This window comes from Chelonia mydas, chromosome 13 (assembly GCF_015237465.2).
Source record: "Chelonia mydas isolate rCheMyd1 chromosome 13, rCheMyd1.pri.v2, whole genome shotgun sequence".
NCBI lineage: Eukaryota > Metazoa > Chordata > Testudines > Cheloniidae > Chelonia > Chelonia mydas.
The window spans coordinates 7,462,060-7,476,565 of NC_051253.2; the positions used below are offsets into that span (position 1 = coordinate 7,462,060).

General features: G+C 45.6%; 1 protein-coding gene across 1 annotated transcript in view; it reads right to left on the reverse strand.

Moving 5' to 3' along the window:
* Positions 1–12,510, reverse strand: part of NTSR1 (neurotensin receptor 1) — a 100,210-nt gene extending 87,700 nt beyond the window's left edge. The window contains exon 1 of the mRNA XM_007059870.3: positions 11,522–12,510. Coding sequence (XP_007059932.2) covers positions 11,522–12,199 — 678 coding nt within the window. The 5' untranslated portion in view covers positions 12,200–12,510. The remainder of the gene's footprint in view (positions 1–11,521) is intronic.
* Between the last annotated feature and the right edge of the window lie 1,996 nt (positions 12,511–14,506).

Consider the following 14,506-nt stretch of genomic DNA (forward strand, 5'->3'; position numbering starts at 1 on the left):
AAAACCTTACAATCTGGATTCAGTGGTCAACATATCCTCTGAAAACGCAGCTGTAAAATGTGCACTTCCCATGCAATAAACCTGCAACTGTGCATGCAGACAGGCCATAAGAAGAAGTTTTATGCACACAAAGGGATACCACATGCAGATGTGGCCACACGAAAGGGGGGGGGGGGAAGTCTCCCTTACACTATCCATATTCTTATACTATTATTTAAAGTCTAGAAAATGGTAACTTTTTGGGCTACTAGTGCAGACCGAGCCTAATCCCACACTGCAGACACTGACTTCAGCAAGTTGCCTGATGGGTCTGAAAGGGTACTAGGATACAAATGTAAAAATTACATTCCACACAAGAAAAATATCAAAGACACCCAAAAGCATACAGAATCTTTGATGTTTAATGTCCTAGAATGTCGTGTTAAATTTTGCCCCCAGATGAACATCTTTCCAGATGCCTAAGTACAAGGAAAACTCAATGAGAGTTTGGCCAGAGCAAGAAGTGAAAGCTCCTTGGGGCAGGGACTGTGTCTTCTTTTGTATTTGAATGGGGCCTAGCACATTGTGAGCACTAGCAGACCACTAGGAAGCTGTGAGAAACATCAATGAAAACAGAGGCATGGGGAGCCATCCTCTGGTCCGCCTCCTGCTGAAATCACTGGAAAGACTCCCATGGAGTGCACTGGGAGGTGGATTATGCCCTTGGCAAGGGGGAAGCGTCAAAGGACACATAGACGGCAGCACGTTATTGTGAAGTCACCATACTGGACGGATAGCGGTAAGCTGCCAGGCAGCAGCATTCCTTTAGAGGGCACGGAAGGGGATTAAGTGTGACACCTGCTCATGCAACATTGGGCATTCAAGACACTCAGGAAGGTGGCTGAACAAAATGCTTCCAGATGCAGAAACTGTAGCCCATCACCAATATCATCTGAATAATCACCGCCCCAGGGTACACCTGGCGTGACTGACTCCACGGCTTCGCTAAGGCAGTAAAATTACATGAAAACTGCCACAAACACTTGAGGTTCAAAAGGCCCCTTTCTCGTCCACTGCAGACCCCAAGATGTCTATGTTCTCTGCTGGGATAGACCCTGCTGTGTGGAGAAACGGATGAAAGTTAGAAGCCTCTCAAGCTGAACATGGAGAATGGGCAGCCCCTTCTTCCTGACCCAGAAAAGAAACAGAATATGAAAGGTTTCAATATGATGTTCAAAGCAATGCTAGAGTGATGTTTAACAGGAAGAAGTGGAAAGATGGCAGTACTGGGATGCAAATGTAAAATGTAAAAATTAAAGGGCAATTAAATATCAAAGATCCCAAAAAGCTTTTCCCTGCCAGACATGACACCAGCGTTCTCCATCATCGCGACTGCCGGATGGAAGTGAATCCAGCACCATATCGTATCTGTACAGATCAAACCTGGTGCATGTCAGGAACGTTACCCCTTTGATAGGCATCAGAACATGCCCAGGGCAGAGGAAACAGAGAAATATTTCTAAATGTCAGTAAGTGAAAGTGCCATCTGTTTGGCTCAAGCAGATGCTGTATAGAGACCATAGTAAAATCCTTTCAGGGAGGGGTGGGGGAAAGACAATTAAATAGCTGTTTTAAATTATCCAGAAGAAGATTAAAGCCAACTACAAGGTTTTCTTTCCTCTGTGTAGAGGAGCCAGTTGATTAATTTAGGTTTTCTCCTTACTGACTGTTTGCAAAAAAGTGGAAAAGATTAAGAACTAAATTGATCTCCCACAACATTTCCTTGTTCTTTTATTCCCTACAGCCGACATCTCAGAAAAGAGAAATCAAATGCATTAAAATCAGTATAAAAATATTGTGGAAGAACTGCCACAACACAGCAAACCAAGTGGTTATGTAATGCAACGAAAGCATGAGCTTATTTAATTTAGATCCAGCTATAAGGACGGCTGCAGCGCAGAGGGGCTAGGATTAGTCATTCTTGGCTAATGCAGCACATGGCAACCAAGATCAGCTGCCTTTGTTGATGCGGTTGCTTTGAGGAGCTGACATCTCGCATGTTTAATTCTCTGCTTAACAAAAGTTTCATTATCAAAAGGAAGAATTCAAATCACTGAGCCTGATTCTTCACTGTCCTGCACCTTGCAGAATGGCTTACACCTGCAAGAGAGAGTGCAAAATGCTAACATATCAGAATTCTCTCTTTGTTTGTATCAGTGATAGCATTTTACCCCCATTCTGCACTCGCTGCATACAGGTGGAATGCCCCAGTTCAGGGCTCCATCCCTATTCAGCACGGCAATTGAGCATTTACATAAGTCTCACAGAATTCAATGAGACTTAAGCATGTGCTTAAAGTTAAACAGGTGCTTAATCGCCGTGCTGGAGTCTACATGACCACATAAGATGCAAGACAGTAGAGAATCAAGCTCCCTGGCTTGTATACACAAAGAAGTTGTACCACTTCACCTGCAGCAGACTAGTTCAAGTGTGCAACCCCTTTAGTTTGGACATGTTGTATATATAATGGTGCTTTATATAGCTCTTCCCATATGGGAAACTATACCAGTATAAAGATAGCTTTATACCAGTATAACTGCATCCACTCTAGGAATAGAAAACTTTTCTAAAACAGGTTTAGTTTCCCAGTGCTGCATGTAAGAGTGGTAAGTAATTTACTTTTAATAGCACTAAAGTTTTAAAACTAAAAGTTATGCTAATCCAAGGACAAGACAGTGGGTGCATTCACCTCAGTTACACTGGTGTAAATCCAGAATGCCTGTACTGAAGTTATAGAGTCACTCTGGTTTGACACAGGTATAAACACAAGTAGAAACTGACCATTTTGTTTTAGTGGTCTGCAGAGAGCTTCCGTCACCAATTGATTGTTATTTATACAGTGCCAGAGATTTACCTGTCCCTTTGCCAACAAACAGAAGAAAATGGCCAGGAACCTGCCCTCTGTGAGGGGAGCTTCCTGCTGTTCCACCAGAGTGAACCTGCCTCACCCAGCCTCTGAAGGATTCCTCTTCTAGAAGAGCTATTCAGGTGGTGTAGAGTGGAGCTCATTGGGAATTTAACAAGGTTTTTTGATGGAAAATGCCATTCGTGAAAAATGAAACTTTTCATGGGAATTTACTGGTTGTGATGAAACTTTGTCAGAGGAGGTTTCTCGGGTCCAGGATGAATTGTCAGGGAGCAGTGGCAGGAAGGAGATAGGAGAAATACACCCCTGCCTGATTCTTACCAGGGGCTTGAACCTGGGTCTCCCATATCTAGGAGAGTGTACAAGCCACATGCTATTGGCTATTTTGGGGAGAGTGTCTCTTTGCCTCTCCGGTTTTTCACTGAAAAATTTCCAAAGGTCTCAGCTTTATCCTGATGCAGAATAAGATTTGTTTAGTTATTTAAATTGCAATAATTCTTATGGGATGGGGAAAAAGTGACCACAGCTGGTCTTCAAGACACCCTCTCCTGTGGGACATGACAAGGGAAAAAGGAGGAATGATTGGGACTCCCTTGTACCCCGGTGAGTTCTGGCTGCTGGAATGGCCCCTCTGGGCTGAGGGCAGTGGGCGTCAATTGCCAAAATCACCACTTTTGCATGCACACACTCATGATCTCTGCTGAACATTCCTGTGTCAGCTCAAGATCTTGGCCAGTACCCTTCCCTAGGAAAGAATACAACATAAGGGCTGCACTGAGGTCAACTGCAGTGCTCGTAATATGGGAGGACTGAGGTTTATTTGTAGACCTCACAGAAGAAATACATTTATAAAAGTGAGACTTGAAGGATGGAGGCGCGGTAGCATTTGGGCTAGGCAGTAGGCTTCGGGAAGCAGCGAGTTTTATTAGCAATAAGGGATGCAGCAGGTGGGCAGAGCTGCAGACATCATAACTTTGATGAAAACACTGAGAGTCCACTGGCCCAGTCTTGTATTTCTGATTCTCTAGTCTTTCACCCATCTAGATGTAGAGAAACTGGAAAGGATCCAGAGGCGAGCGACAAAGATGATCAAAGGGATGGAATGCCAAGCATGTGAGCAAAGGCTAGAGGAACTGGGTAGGTTTAGTTTGGAAAAGAGGAGATTAAGGGAGGATATGATAGCGGTCTTCAGATCCTTGAAAGGCTGCCATAAAAAAAGATGGAGAAAAGTTGTTCTCTTTTGCCACAGAGGGCAGGAGAAGAGGCAGTGGGTCCAAACTACAGCAGAGCACATTTAGATTAAATCACAGGAAAAACTTCCTAGCTGTAAGAACAGTAGGACAATGGAACAGACGCCTCTGGAGGTTGTGGAATCTTCTTCACAGGAGGTTTTCAAAAGGCAGCTGGGTAGCCATCTGTCTTGGATGGTTTAGACACAACAAATCCTGCATCTTGGCAGGGGGTTAGTCCCTCGTGGTCCCTTCTAACCCTATGATTCCAGCATGAAACCTAACTCACTTTTTCCAGTTCCACGCGTTAAGTTCTCCTGAGGGCACTCTGGAACGGGCCTGACGTTGAGAGCAGGTGGAAATAAAACAGAATGGTTAGTTATGAAGCCTGTTCTTTCATACGAAGGATTATGTACTGTACCAAGAACCTTAACAATCTGCAGACACTGTGACACATAATAAACAAGGGATTTGGAGAGATAGGAAAACGACTTCCATACAAGGATCGTGGGACTGAGAACGGCATTACTATAACGGCCCGCCAAAACCTTTGAGGAGTCACAGAACAGCTCCCTGTATTAGAAACAGGTGGTAAGAAACACGCGTGCGTTCTGAGAGGTAGAGTCCCACCGCTTCTGTCTCAGAGCAGACGAGCATTTCGAAATTCAGCTTTTTGCCCCCCGTTGCACAGAGCTGTGCACTTGGAACACAGCCACTTTGCCTGACACCTTCTCACACATGCTGAGCCCTTTCGACACTACAAGAGGGATGTGGCAAAACTGGAAAGAGTCCAGTGGAGGGCCACAGAAATTATTAGGGGGCTGGAGCACATGACTTATGAAGAGAGGCTGAGGGACCTGGGATTGTTTAGTCTGTGGAAGAGAAGAATGAGGGGGGATTTGATAGCTGTTTTCAACTACCTGAAAGGGGGTTCCAAAGAGGATGGATCTAGACTGTTCTCAGTGGTACCAGACGACAGAACAAGGAGTAATGGTCTCAACTTGCAGTGGGGGAGGTTTAGGTTGGATATTAGGAAAAACTTTTTCACTAGGAGGGTGGTGAAGCACTGGAATGGGTTACTTAGGGAGGTGGTGGAATCTCCTTCCTTAGAGGTTTTTAAGATCAGGCTTGACAAAGCCCTGGCTGGGATGATTTAGTTGGGGATTGGTCCTGCTTTGAGCAGGGGGTTGGACTAGATGACCTCCTGAGGTCCCTTCCAACCCTGATATTCTATGATTCTATGACACTGCCAAGCATAGGCCAGATCTTTGAAGTCGATGGAGCGACAGCATTTTACTGCAGCCATGTATTTTAACAAGGGGACTTGTGCCAGCTGCTCTGCAAATAAATGGCATATCCACATGTGTCAGGTACTATATATATCTGGCCACAGTGAATTACAGTCATCCCGAAACGAAGAAGCAGGCTGAAGTCAGTACCGAGGCTGAGAAGAGGTTCCCATCACTCAGGACCTGCAATGCTACATTTGCCCTAAAACCCCATTGATTTCTCCTGCATTGGAACAATTCGGGGATTTTTTTTTAATCAAAGCGATTATAACTTCGGTTATACCATGAGAGCAGCTCTACGTGCTGCTATCCCCGAAGTGTGCATTCATTGACCAAGATATATATGAGGGAAGCAGAGAGAGAGAGAGCCATCTGTCCTCTCTCTACCATATGTGCCCCACCATCTCCCTTGTCAGCTAGGAAGGAGCTGGACTCTGGGGCAGTGCTGTGGGTTTAGATATTGCACTGCTGACTTTACCATTGCGATAGGTGTTGCAGCCTCATGTCCTCCTTTGGCCAAAGACTTTTCAATTTAGTTTTTAGGGGTCTCCCCCTTGTTGTGTATAGGAATAGGGTAGTATCCCTTGACATTGTTTCTGAGCCCTATAGCAATGCCCTCCATGTTCTATGTTTTAGAATCAGCTAGAAATCATCCCGAGCAGCAGGATATATTATACAAAGCCAGGCTTGGTATGTTTGTGTACAGTGAGTAAACACAGTTATTTGGAATTCAGCTGTGCCTGTGTGGTTTCTTCATATTCCTATTGCTGTGCAAACAGCATAATACTGCTGCCCTCCTAAATGTGAAGAACTGAAAGTGGGGGTATTTCCCTGACAATAACTGGGGAGATGGAAGGGAGGGAACAGCCCGGGTCCAAGACGAGAGATGATCCCGGGCAGCACGTACCTATGTGGTGGAGGCCTGGGGAGGGCAGGGGAAGGGTCTGCGCTAGCTGAAATAACGGCTCTCACAGCCAGCTCAATACGCGTGCACAGTATCATGGGAGAGCTGTCCTATTGTGAGGAGAAATGGAGCCTTCTTTTATAAAAACTGAAGGCAAAGTGGTTTTGAAACTATTGCAGCACAAGGCCTGATTACTAGTTAGATGCACAACTGTATGTGTAAAAATGTTTGCGTCACTGTGTCTAATTTGCACTTGGAGTTAATGTTTAATGTATAAATCATGCAATTGCTCATCGAGTGTGACTACAAGTTTGCATGCAGCCACACCGGCCATGCCTGCATTTGGCACACAGTTTCACTTACTTTTTCCTTATGCAGTTACATGTCTCCCTTTTTTGAAAGTCAGACCCACAAACAATAGCAGTGCCAGGAAATAGCCAAAAGCATTCTGGGTATTAACATGCAAAAAGAGCAGAACAAACATCCCACTCAAAAACTCTTCTGCCTGTTAGGACCACGGTGAGTAACTTTAAAAACCTACTCCAGCTGACGTGGCATCCAAACATTAATTTGCCTGTGTGGAAATGGCTTTGAGAGGTGCTTTAGTTTATGTGAACAATTGGCTGCAGTTTCAGTTAGAGGATGACTTTCAGTTAAAGTATTAAACAGAGTTAAATAATGTAGCTCCAATGTCCTTAATGTCTGTTGCCAAATTCAAGACTGAGGCCAAAATACAAGCCAGATGCATTGGATTGACAACTAGACTGAAGGCTGGTCAATGAAGATACAAGATAGATTATAAGCATAAGCAGTTGCAAAGATGGTGATATACAAAACTGGGAAACATCACTATTCTGTAAAATTAAACATCAAAGGCTGTCCAGAGTTTACCCCTTCAAGGCATGATGCAGTAATGAGTTTAAAGTCCTGCATTACTGCTAATTCAACCCCCTGCCCACAGTTATACCAAACAGTTTATCTAAGGTATTGTTTTTACTGCATTTACTATTCCTTAGAACTTAAAGAGAATTTTTGAATTACTATTAAAAGATTAACTAATTAACCTTCAGTAAAGCCTTCTTAATTAAGAAGCATTAAAGCACAGGGCATATGCTAAAGACCTGCCATGAATATTGGTTCAATTTATAGACTCATACTTTAAGGTCTGAAGAGACCACCGTAATCATCTAGTGTGATCTCCTGCACCTTGCAAACCATAGAACATTCCCCACCCACTCCTGTAATAGACACCTAACCTCTGGCCGCATTACTGAAGTCCTCAAATCATGGTTTAAAAACTTCAAGTTACATAGAATTCACCATTTACACCAGTTTAAACCTGCAAATGATCCATGCTCCATGCTGCAGAGGAAGACGAAAAAAGGCCCAGGGTCTCTGCCAATCTGAGGTCGGGGGAAATTCCTTCCCTACCCCAAATATGGCGATCAGTAAGACTCTGAGCGTGTGAGCAAGACCCACCAGGCAGATACATGGGAAAGAATTCTCTGCAGTAACTCAGAGCCCTAGTGTCCCGTCTCCAGCTGTTTCATTATGTTCATTAATATGAATATTTAATTGTGGGAATGTTTGCCAAAAACTGCAAATTTTAAGCAAATACTGACAAATATTTGCAGACAGCAGATTTTAAATACATACCAATATTCACTCCAGAAATTGATTCTAGGAGGTATGTTCATCCAATCGGGGAACAGAAGCAATACCGTGTACCTAGGTGTCCAATCAAAGATATTCAACACAGCTTAAACTGGTTTCTGACTCTGGAATAGTTTCAATTAACTACTTGCAAACCAGATGCAGAACAAAAAACTATTTACAACTAATATTTGATAATTAATTGAATCATGAACAAATTCAAGAAAATCATAACCTGCTTGCAGACAACCTGCAAACAGGAAAAGTGATTTATTTAAAAGTATTTACCCAGCTCTGATAAATGCAATATCATTATTTCCATTGTATGTGTGGAAAACTGATTCACAGACAGGTTAATTGACTTGCCCAAGGCAACAGACTTGTATGCTGTGAGAGAATTCGTTGTCACATTCTGTGCCACTCAACTTGATTAAGGCACTTCAAGCCTGACTTGCAGTATCCTACTTGTTCAGTCCTGGATTGTTGTTTTTTTCTGTACTAGCTTCATATAGTGAAGAACTGCTGCTGCTTTATCGTGTGTTTAAAAGGAACTAAACAGCCATTAAACCAGCTTGTCGCATGAGCAAATCAGCATTTAAGTCGAGGTCTCCAGTTAGGAAAAGCCGCTGTGCTACATAAATGAATACCAAACCCGCTGCTGTTTTACATTACAAGTTACCATTATGTCCTCTGAGTTTTTTCAATTAGTGCACAAGTGAAATTAGAAAACCACGAGACAAAATATACGTTTTTCTACACTGGTCAGTCAGAGCACACAAGGTGATGCATTTCCTATTGTGTAATAAATTAATGCCCCTGCACTTTCATGTTTGGAATAATACAACACTGATATTCCACAGCACTGAGATATATATTAAACAATGATGATTAAAGATGCTTAGAAATTGGTGTCATCTGTAATCTCTGAAGATGCATATTAGGAGATAAACCCACCTCTTTAGCCCCACAGCCAGCCACTGGATGTCATTTTAATCCTAAACAGAAGATGATTTGAAATACAAGATACCTGGACCTCAATTGCACTGGTCTCCCATTAGGGATAGCTTGCATCTCCTCAGAGATGAGAAAAGTTTGGATAAATACACTGGGCAGTAACTGATGTCAGAATTTCACAAGATTCCTAACAAAAAAAAGGGGGGGGGGGCTGCTTGATCTGAAGTTGAAAGTTAGGTAATATACTCCATCTTCTTCTCAGCGTACATATCTCAGCCCTCTTCATCGGAAAAAAGGGTGATGATTTGCTTCCGTTTAACTGTATATAATTCCCTCTCTACAAACTACTCTGAGGAGTATTTAAGAAGAAAAGATTTCATGTTCACCCTGTTATATACTCTTTTAAACTCTAATTGGCTAGAGATTAACTCCCACCCCTCTGAAAACTCATGTCGAGAAGACAAGACCCCGAAAAGTTCTCAGATCTGAGACTGGCATCAACAGGAAAAACTACATAGGCTGATTTCTCCCTTCTTCCAGTTCCTGTCCAGTTCTCTTACATTTTCAAGCCTATTGCTCCAGTACATAAATATCCTTGAAAAGTTAAAAATTCCATCAAAATGTAAAAGTAAAATGTGCATAAGAAAACAGAACACTGACTAAACGGTGTTATCCTGCATTCCGTTCCACCCGCTGTATAGTGTTAGAGCTTCGGTTTGTGTAGCTGAAGGAGCTACTCTGATTTATTCCAAGCAACGATTCATGCTTAAATAGCAGCTCTTTGCCTTGCAAGTTCGTTCATTTTTATTTGTATTGTGACATGAGCCATAACTTTGTGAAATTACATTCTGTTGCCATAGGAAGGAAATACAATGATATCAGCAGAGAAATGTAATTTGAAGATTGGAAGAAAGGAAATCTATGTTTCTTTGATACCATGACAAGTTGAGAGCAGGTGCAAGAGAAATATACAGAACGCAGAAAAGTCAGAGTAAAAGGGTGGGATTGTATTTACTCCAGTGGTTAACTGCTCCTGTAAAGTGAAAACAGTAACATACAGGACACAAGAGTCCAAGTCCTCATCCAATGGAGTTTTGCCAGTTTACACCAGCTGAGGGTCTGGCCCCAACTAAAATGACAGCATCGAGCATTGGATACATTATTAAAATGGGGAACTGGCCTTGTTTCCCCCTGAATTTACAGAGAGCAAAGTCACCAGTGTCTACTTTAGAAACCGTTTCTGCTACTTGCTGAAGTTCAGTGGAGAGATGCTCGTTTGGCTGAAGCAGATGTTGGACTTTATTCTGATCTCACGAACACCTGGATTTGCCTGGGTATAATTCCATCGGCTTCAGTGGAGTTACTCCTCATTTACACCAGTGCAAGATCAGAATCAAGTCCCATGACAGGTCAGAAAAGACCTTTGCTTCTTTTATGCACAAAAATTGCACAGGATGGATGGATGTGTTTGTTCCCAGAAGTAATCTGACTTCTAAATAAATTACATTGTTGAAGCTGGAAAGGGATCAGTATGTTAATCCTTCTCCTCCTTCCACCCTGCCCCCCTCTTTGGCCAGGTGGCAGCCTGCAATAAAAGTAAGCACATGTTCACCTGGAACACCACCACCTTCTGCTCTCCAGAGACTATTTCATGGGACTTACCCTCGGTCATACGAGTGCAAAGGATGACTAATGCTGAGGCTTGCACAGAGCACATCTACGAAGTTTTGCTGGCTTATGATGTCAGCTAGAACAGTGGTTCTCAGCCCAGGGTATGTGTACCCCTGGGGGTATGCAGAGATCTTCCAGGGGGTACTCAACTCATCTAGATCAGTGTTTCTCAGCCTGGGGGTTGCAACCCCCGGAGGGGTCACGGGATGGGTTTAGGGGGATCACAAGTGCAGGGCCAGCATTACGGCGTGTCAAGCCTGGCAAGTGCCTGGGGTCCCACACCACAAGGGGCCCTGCGAAGCTAAGTTACATGCTTCGGACAAGATTCACAAGTGAAAAAACAGGCTCAAGTACAATATTTATATTCCAATCCATTTATTTTATAATTATATGGTAAAAATGAGAAAGTCAGCAATTGTTCAGTACTAGTGTGCGCTGACACTTTTGTATTTTTAGGTCTGATTTTGTAAGCAAGTAGTTTTTAAGTGAGGTGAAACTTGGGGGGAGGCGAGACAAATCAGACTCCTGAAAGGGGTACAGTATTCTGGAGAGTCTGAGAACCACTCAGCTAGATTGAGCACTGGCTTGCAACACAGCCAGGTCTGCAGGAGATCAGTGAGTGACAGCGGTCAGCTGTTGTTCTCTATGAAAGCTAGCAGCTGCTAGGTTAAAAAAAAAGTCAATCAATTAATTAATCAATCAAAGCACCTTACTGATCACTGATCTCTAGTTTCAGAGTAGCAGCTGTGTTCGTCTGTATTCGCAAAAAGAAAAGGAGGACTTGTGGCACCTTAGAGACTAACCAATGTATTTGAGCATAAGCTTTCGTGAGCTCCAGCTCACCTCATGGGATCTCTGGTGTGGCTACATGCAGTCAGCTCTTAGCATGAATACAAAGGAACGCAGGGAAACTCACCTGAATGACAGTCTTAAGCGTAGAGGCTTCCACAATGGTGGTACAGATCAGAGAGTCGGGCTGCTGGTCCCTGCCGTAGATCTCGCCCATGGTGAAGATCATGGGGATGGCCAGCAGGAAAGAGGCAACCCAGATGCAGCTGATGAACTTCTTGGTCCTGCTCCTGGACATGATGCTCTTGGCTTTGAAGGGGTGGCAGATGGCCATGTACCTCTCCACGCTGAGGCTGGCGATGTTGAGGGCGGTGGCGTAGGTGCAGGCGTCTCTCAGGAAGTAGTAGCCCTTGCAGACGGCGCCCCCGAAGGCCCAGGGGTGGTGCACCCAGATGAAGTTGTACAGCTCGATGGGCATGCACAGGAGGAAGATGAGCAGGTCGGAGAAAGCCAGGCTGGCCAGGTGGTAGTGCACCGTGCTCTGCAGGTTCTGCAGGGACTTCTTGCGCACCAGCGTGTAGGCGGTGATGGAGTTGCCGACGGTGCCCACCAGGAAGAGCCCCAGGTAGATGACCGTGACCATGACTTTGGAGTAGATGTCGGTGTTCACATCCAGATCTTCCTCGTCCGGCCCTTGGGAGTACAGATCCGAGCTGTTGGAGACGTTCCCCGCCGCCCAGTCCATGGGCTGCGGGAGCGACGGACCCGCCTGCTGTCGCCACGAAGACGTTGCGTTCAGGTGCATGCTCCGCGGCCCAGGGATGCTCGGCCCGAGCGGTACCCGGCGCTGCCCACGCTCCGCCCGGCTGCGAGGGTGGAACGCTGCCACTCCGGAGCGGAGTGGAAACTTGGCTCGTTTAAATGCGTCGGGGAAGGCGGCGCCCGGAGGGGGAGCGAGCGCCCGCCCAGCTCGATTCACAAAATCCGCGGGAGCAGCCTCCGGCGGCACAGGGGCTGCGCCTGGCCCTGGCGAGCCGCTCTCTCTCCCCCCAGCCTGCGTCTGCTTCCCCAGAGGCGACCGGCACCAATGGGCTGGCAGCTGGGCGATGATCGCTCTCGCACACATGCCCGTCGAAGCCGGGGAGCTAGTGGTGGGTGATGTGAACGAGCTGGGGAAAGGTAAAAGCCGGATCGAGCTGGCGCCTGGCGGATCCTGCTCCTTTCCCCCCACCCCGGGCTCACAGGCACCAAGGGAGAGCCGGGCTAGGTACTCTTGCTGGACCACTATCAACCCACACCCCGATGTACCCCCCCGAGCACACGTGCCGCAAAAACCCCGGACCCAGCGCGCGGATTGCTCCTGGATCCAGCCACGTTTGCACCCCGAGCTACCAAATGCTAATTCCTAAACAGTCGGGTGCACCAGTGCCCGTAAAAACCTGGACCCGGCCCCAGGATCTAACTGCAATCTTTGGCCCCAAGCCCCACCTCTTACAATCTAAAGAGCAAATGTGTAGCCACAGTTAACTTCGCTGTAAAAATCTGGACCCCCCCCCCCCGTGCATCCTGGCTCCGGTAGTTGGTACCCGGAGCCTGTCTATTTTTCATCTTAACCCAAAATTCTACTGTCTAAACAGAGGGGGGAATCTCGGGTCCTAGTGCAGCCCAAAACCCCAGCTCCTGTTGCAAACTGGAGCAGCACCACAAAAACATGAGTCCAGTGGGGTCTGCAGGATCTTACCTTTTAAAAAAAATTATTTTGCTCCCAGATTCCAAAACTGGGCACTTGTTGGTGTTCCTACTTGGCCAGAAAAATCCAAACTCCAACACATCCTAGTGCAAGAGCTACACAAATACACCTATAGGGCACCTGGATCTGGCACATTTTTGCCCAGAAGTCTGTTAATTCTACTGGGTAAAGAGATCAAGTGTTGCCGCCCCTAGCCCTGCAATTTAAAAGGTAATTCATTAATTAAATATCAGCAGGACCCCGTCGATCCAGCTTTTACATTTCTCTAGATAAACTCGCCCACCTGTGAATAATCCAGCACGGAGAAAAGATGTGGGTTCAGTTCCTGCAGCCAGCCTTTTTCCCAAGGCATCCTGGCTTGGGACCTATTGCAAAGCCTAGCTGGCTAATTAACTGGAAGGAATTGTGGGGGCGGGGGGGGGGGAGAATTGTGGGGGAGAAGGAATAGAAACTGTTGATGCTGTAGATCACCTTTGGAAACAGAAGCCTGGACTCTAGGGCCACAGCACACAGTGTGATGGACATTCAGCAACCAAAATCATTGTTACAATGGAAAAATTATTAACAGAACAGCCAGGGCCAGGCAAAGGATCTTGTGGCCAGCGTGTCTGCCCACACTTTCCCGGCCACACAAGGCTGAACCATCTGCTGCTCGGTATCTAGTGGGAGAGGGAAAAAAAGGGAAGATAGATACAGAATCAGTGGCTTTTGTCTTATTGGAATAAACACTGTAGCACAACTCACGTACCTGGGGTATGTGCAAACATCACCCAGAAAGAACGTAAATAACCAATCTGTCTGAGGCTGCCCACGTGTTTGGCAAAACTACTCTATGAGGAGAGGGAGCCAAAAATATGGTCTAAAAATGGTTGCCTCTGTTGTGTAAGGTTATGATGTAACAGTTCAGCACCAGTGCCATAGCATAACTAGCCTACACACATACACACTCTCTCTCTCTCTCTCTCCCCCTCCCCATGTTTCTCCCTATTCTATATCCTCCAAGTTTCAGGATTTACAGTGTGAGTCTCCACCTCTCTCCAGCAGCTCCATTTCAGCTCCAGGCTTGTGGAGAAACTAGACTGAATGAGGTGCTAGAGGCAAAGTCTCCTCTCATGATCTTCTTCATGCAGCAAACATGTCTGTCGGCAACAGTTTGGGCTAGTATAGCAATTTCAGCAGTACGAAAGTCCAGCTCAGGGATTCTCAGACTGGGGAGTCACGACCCCCTGAGGTGGTTACATGAGGGTCAGGGGCTGACAGCTCCAAGCCCGGCCATGTGCGGGGGGAGTGGGGATGTCAGTCCTGAGCCCCAGTTAAATGAAAATTAAATTATCCCACCCCCGTTTTTAATTTAGAAGCGGG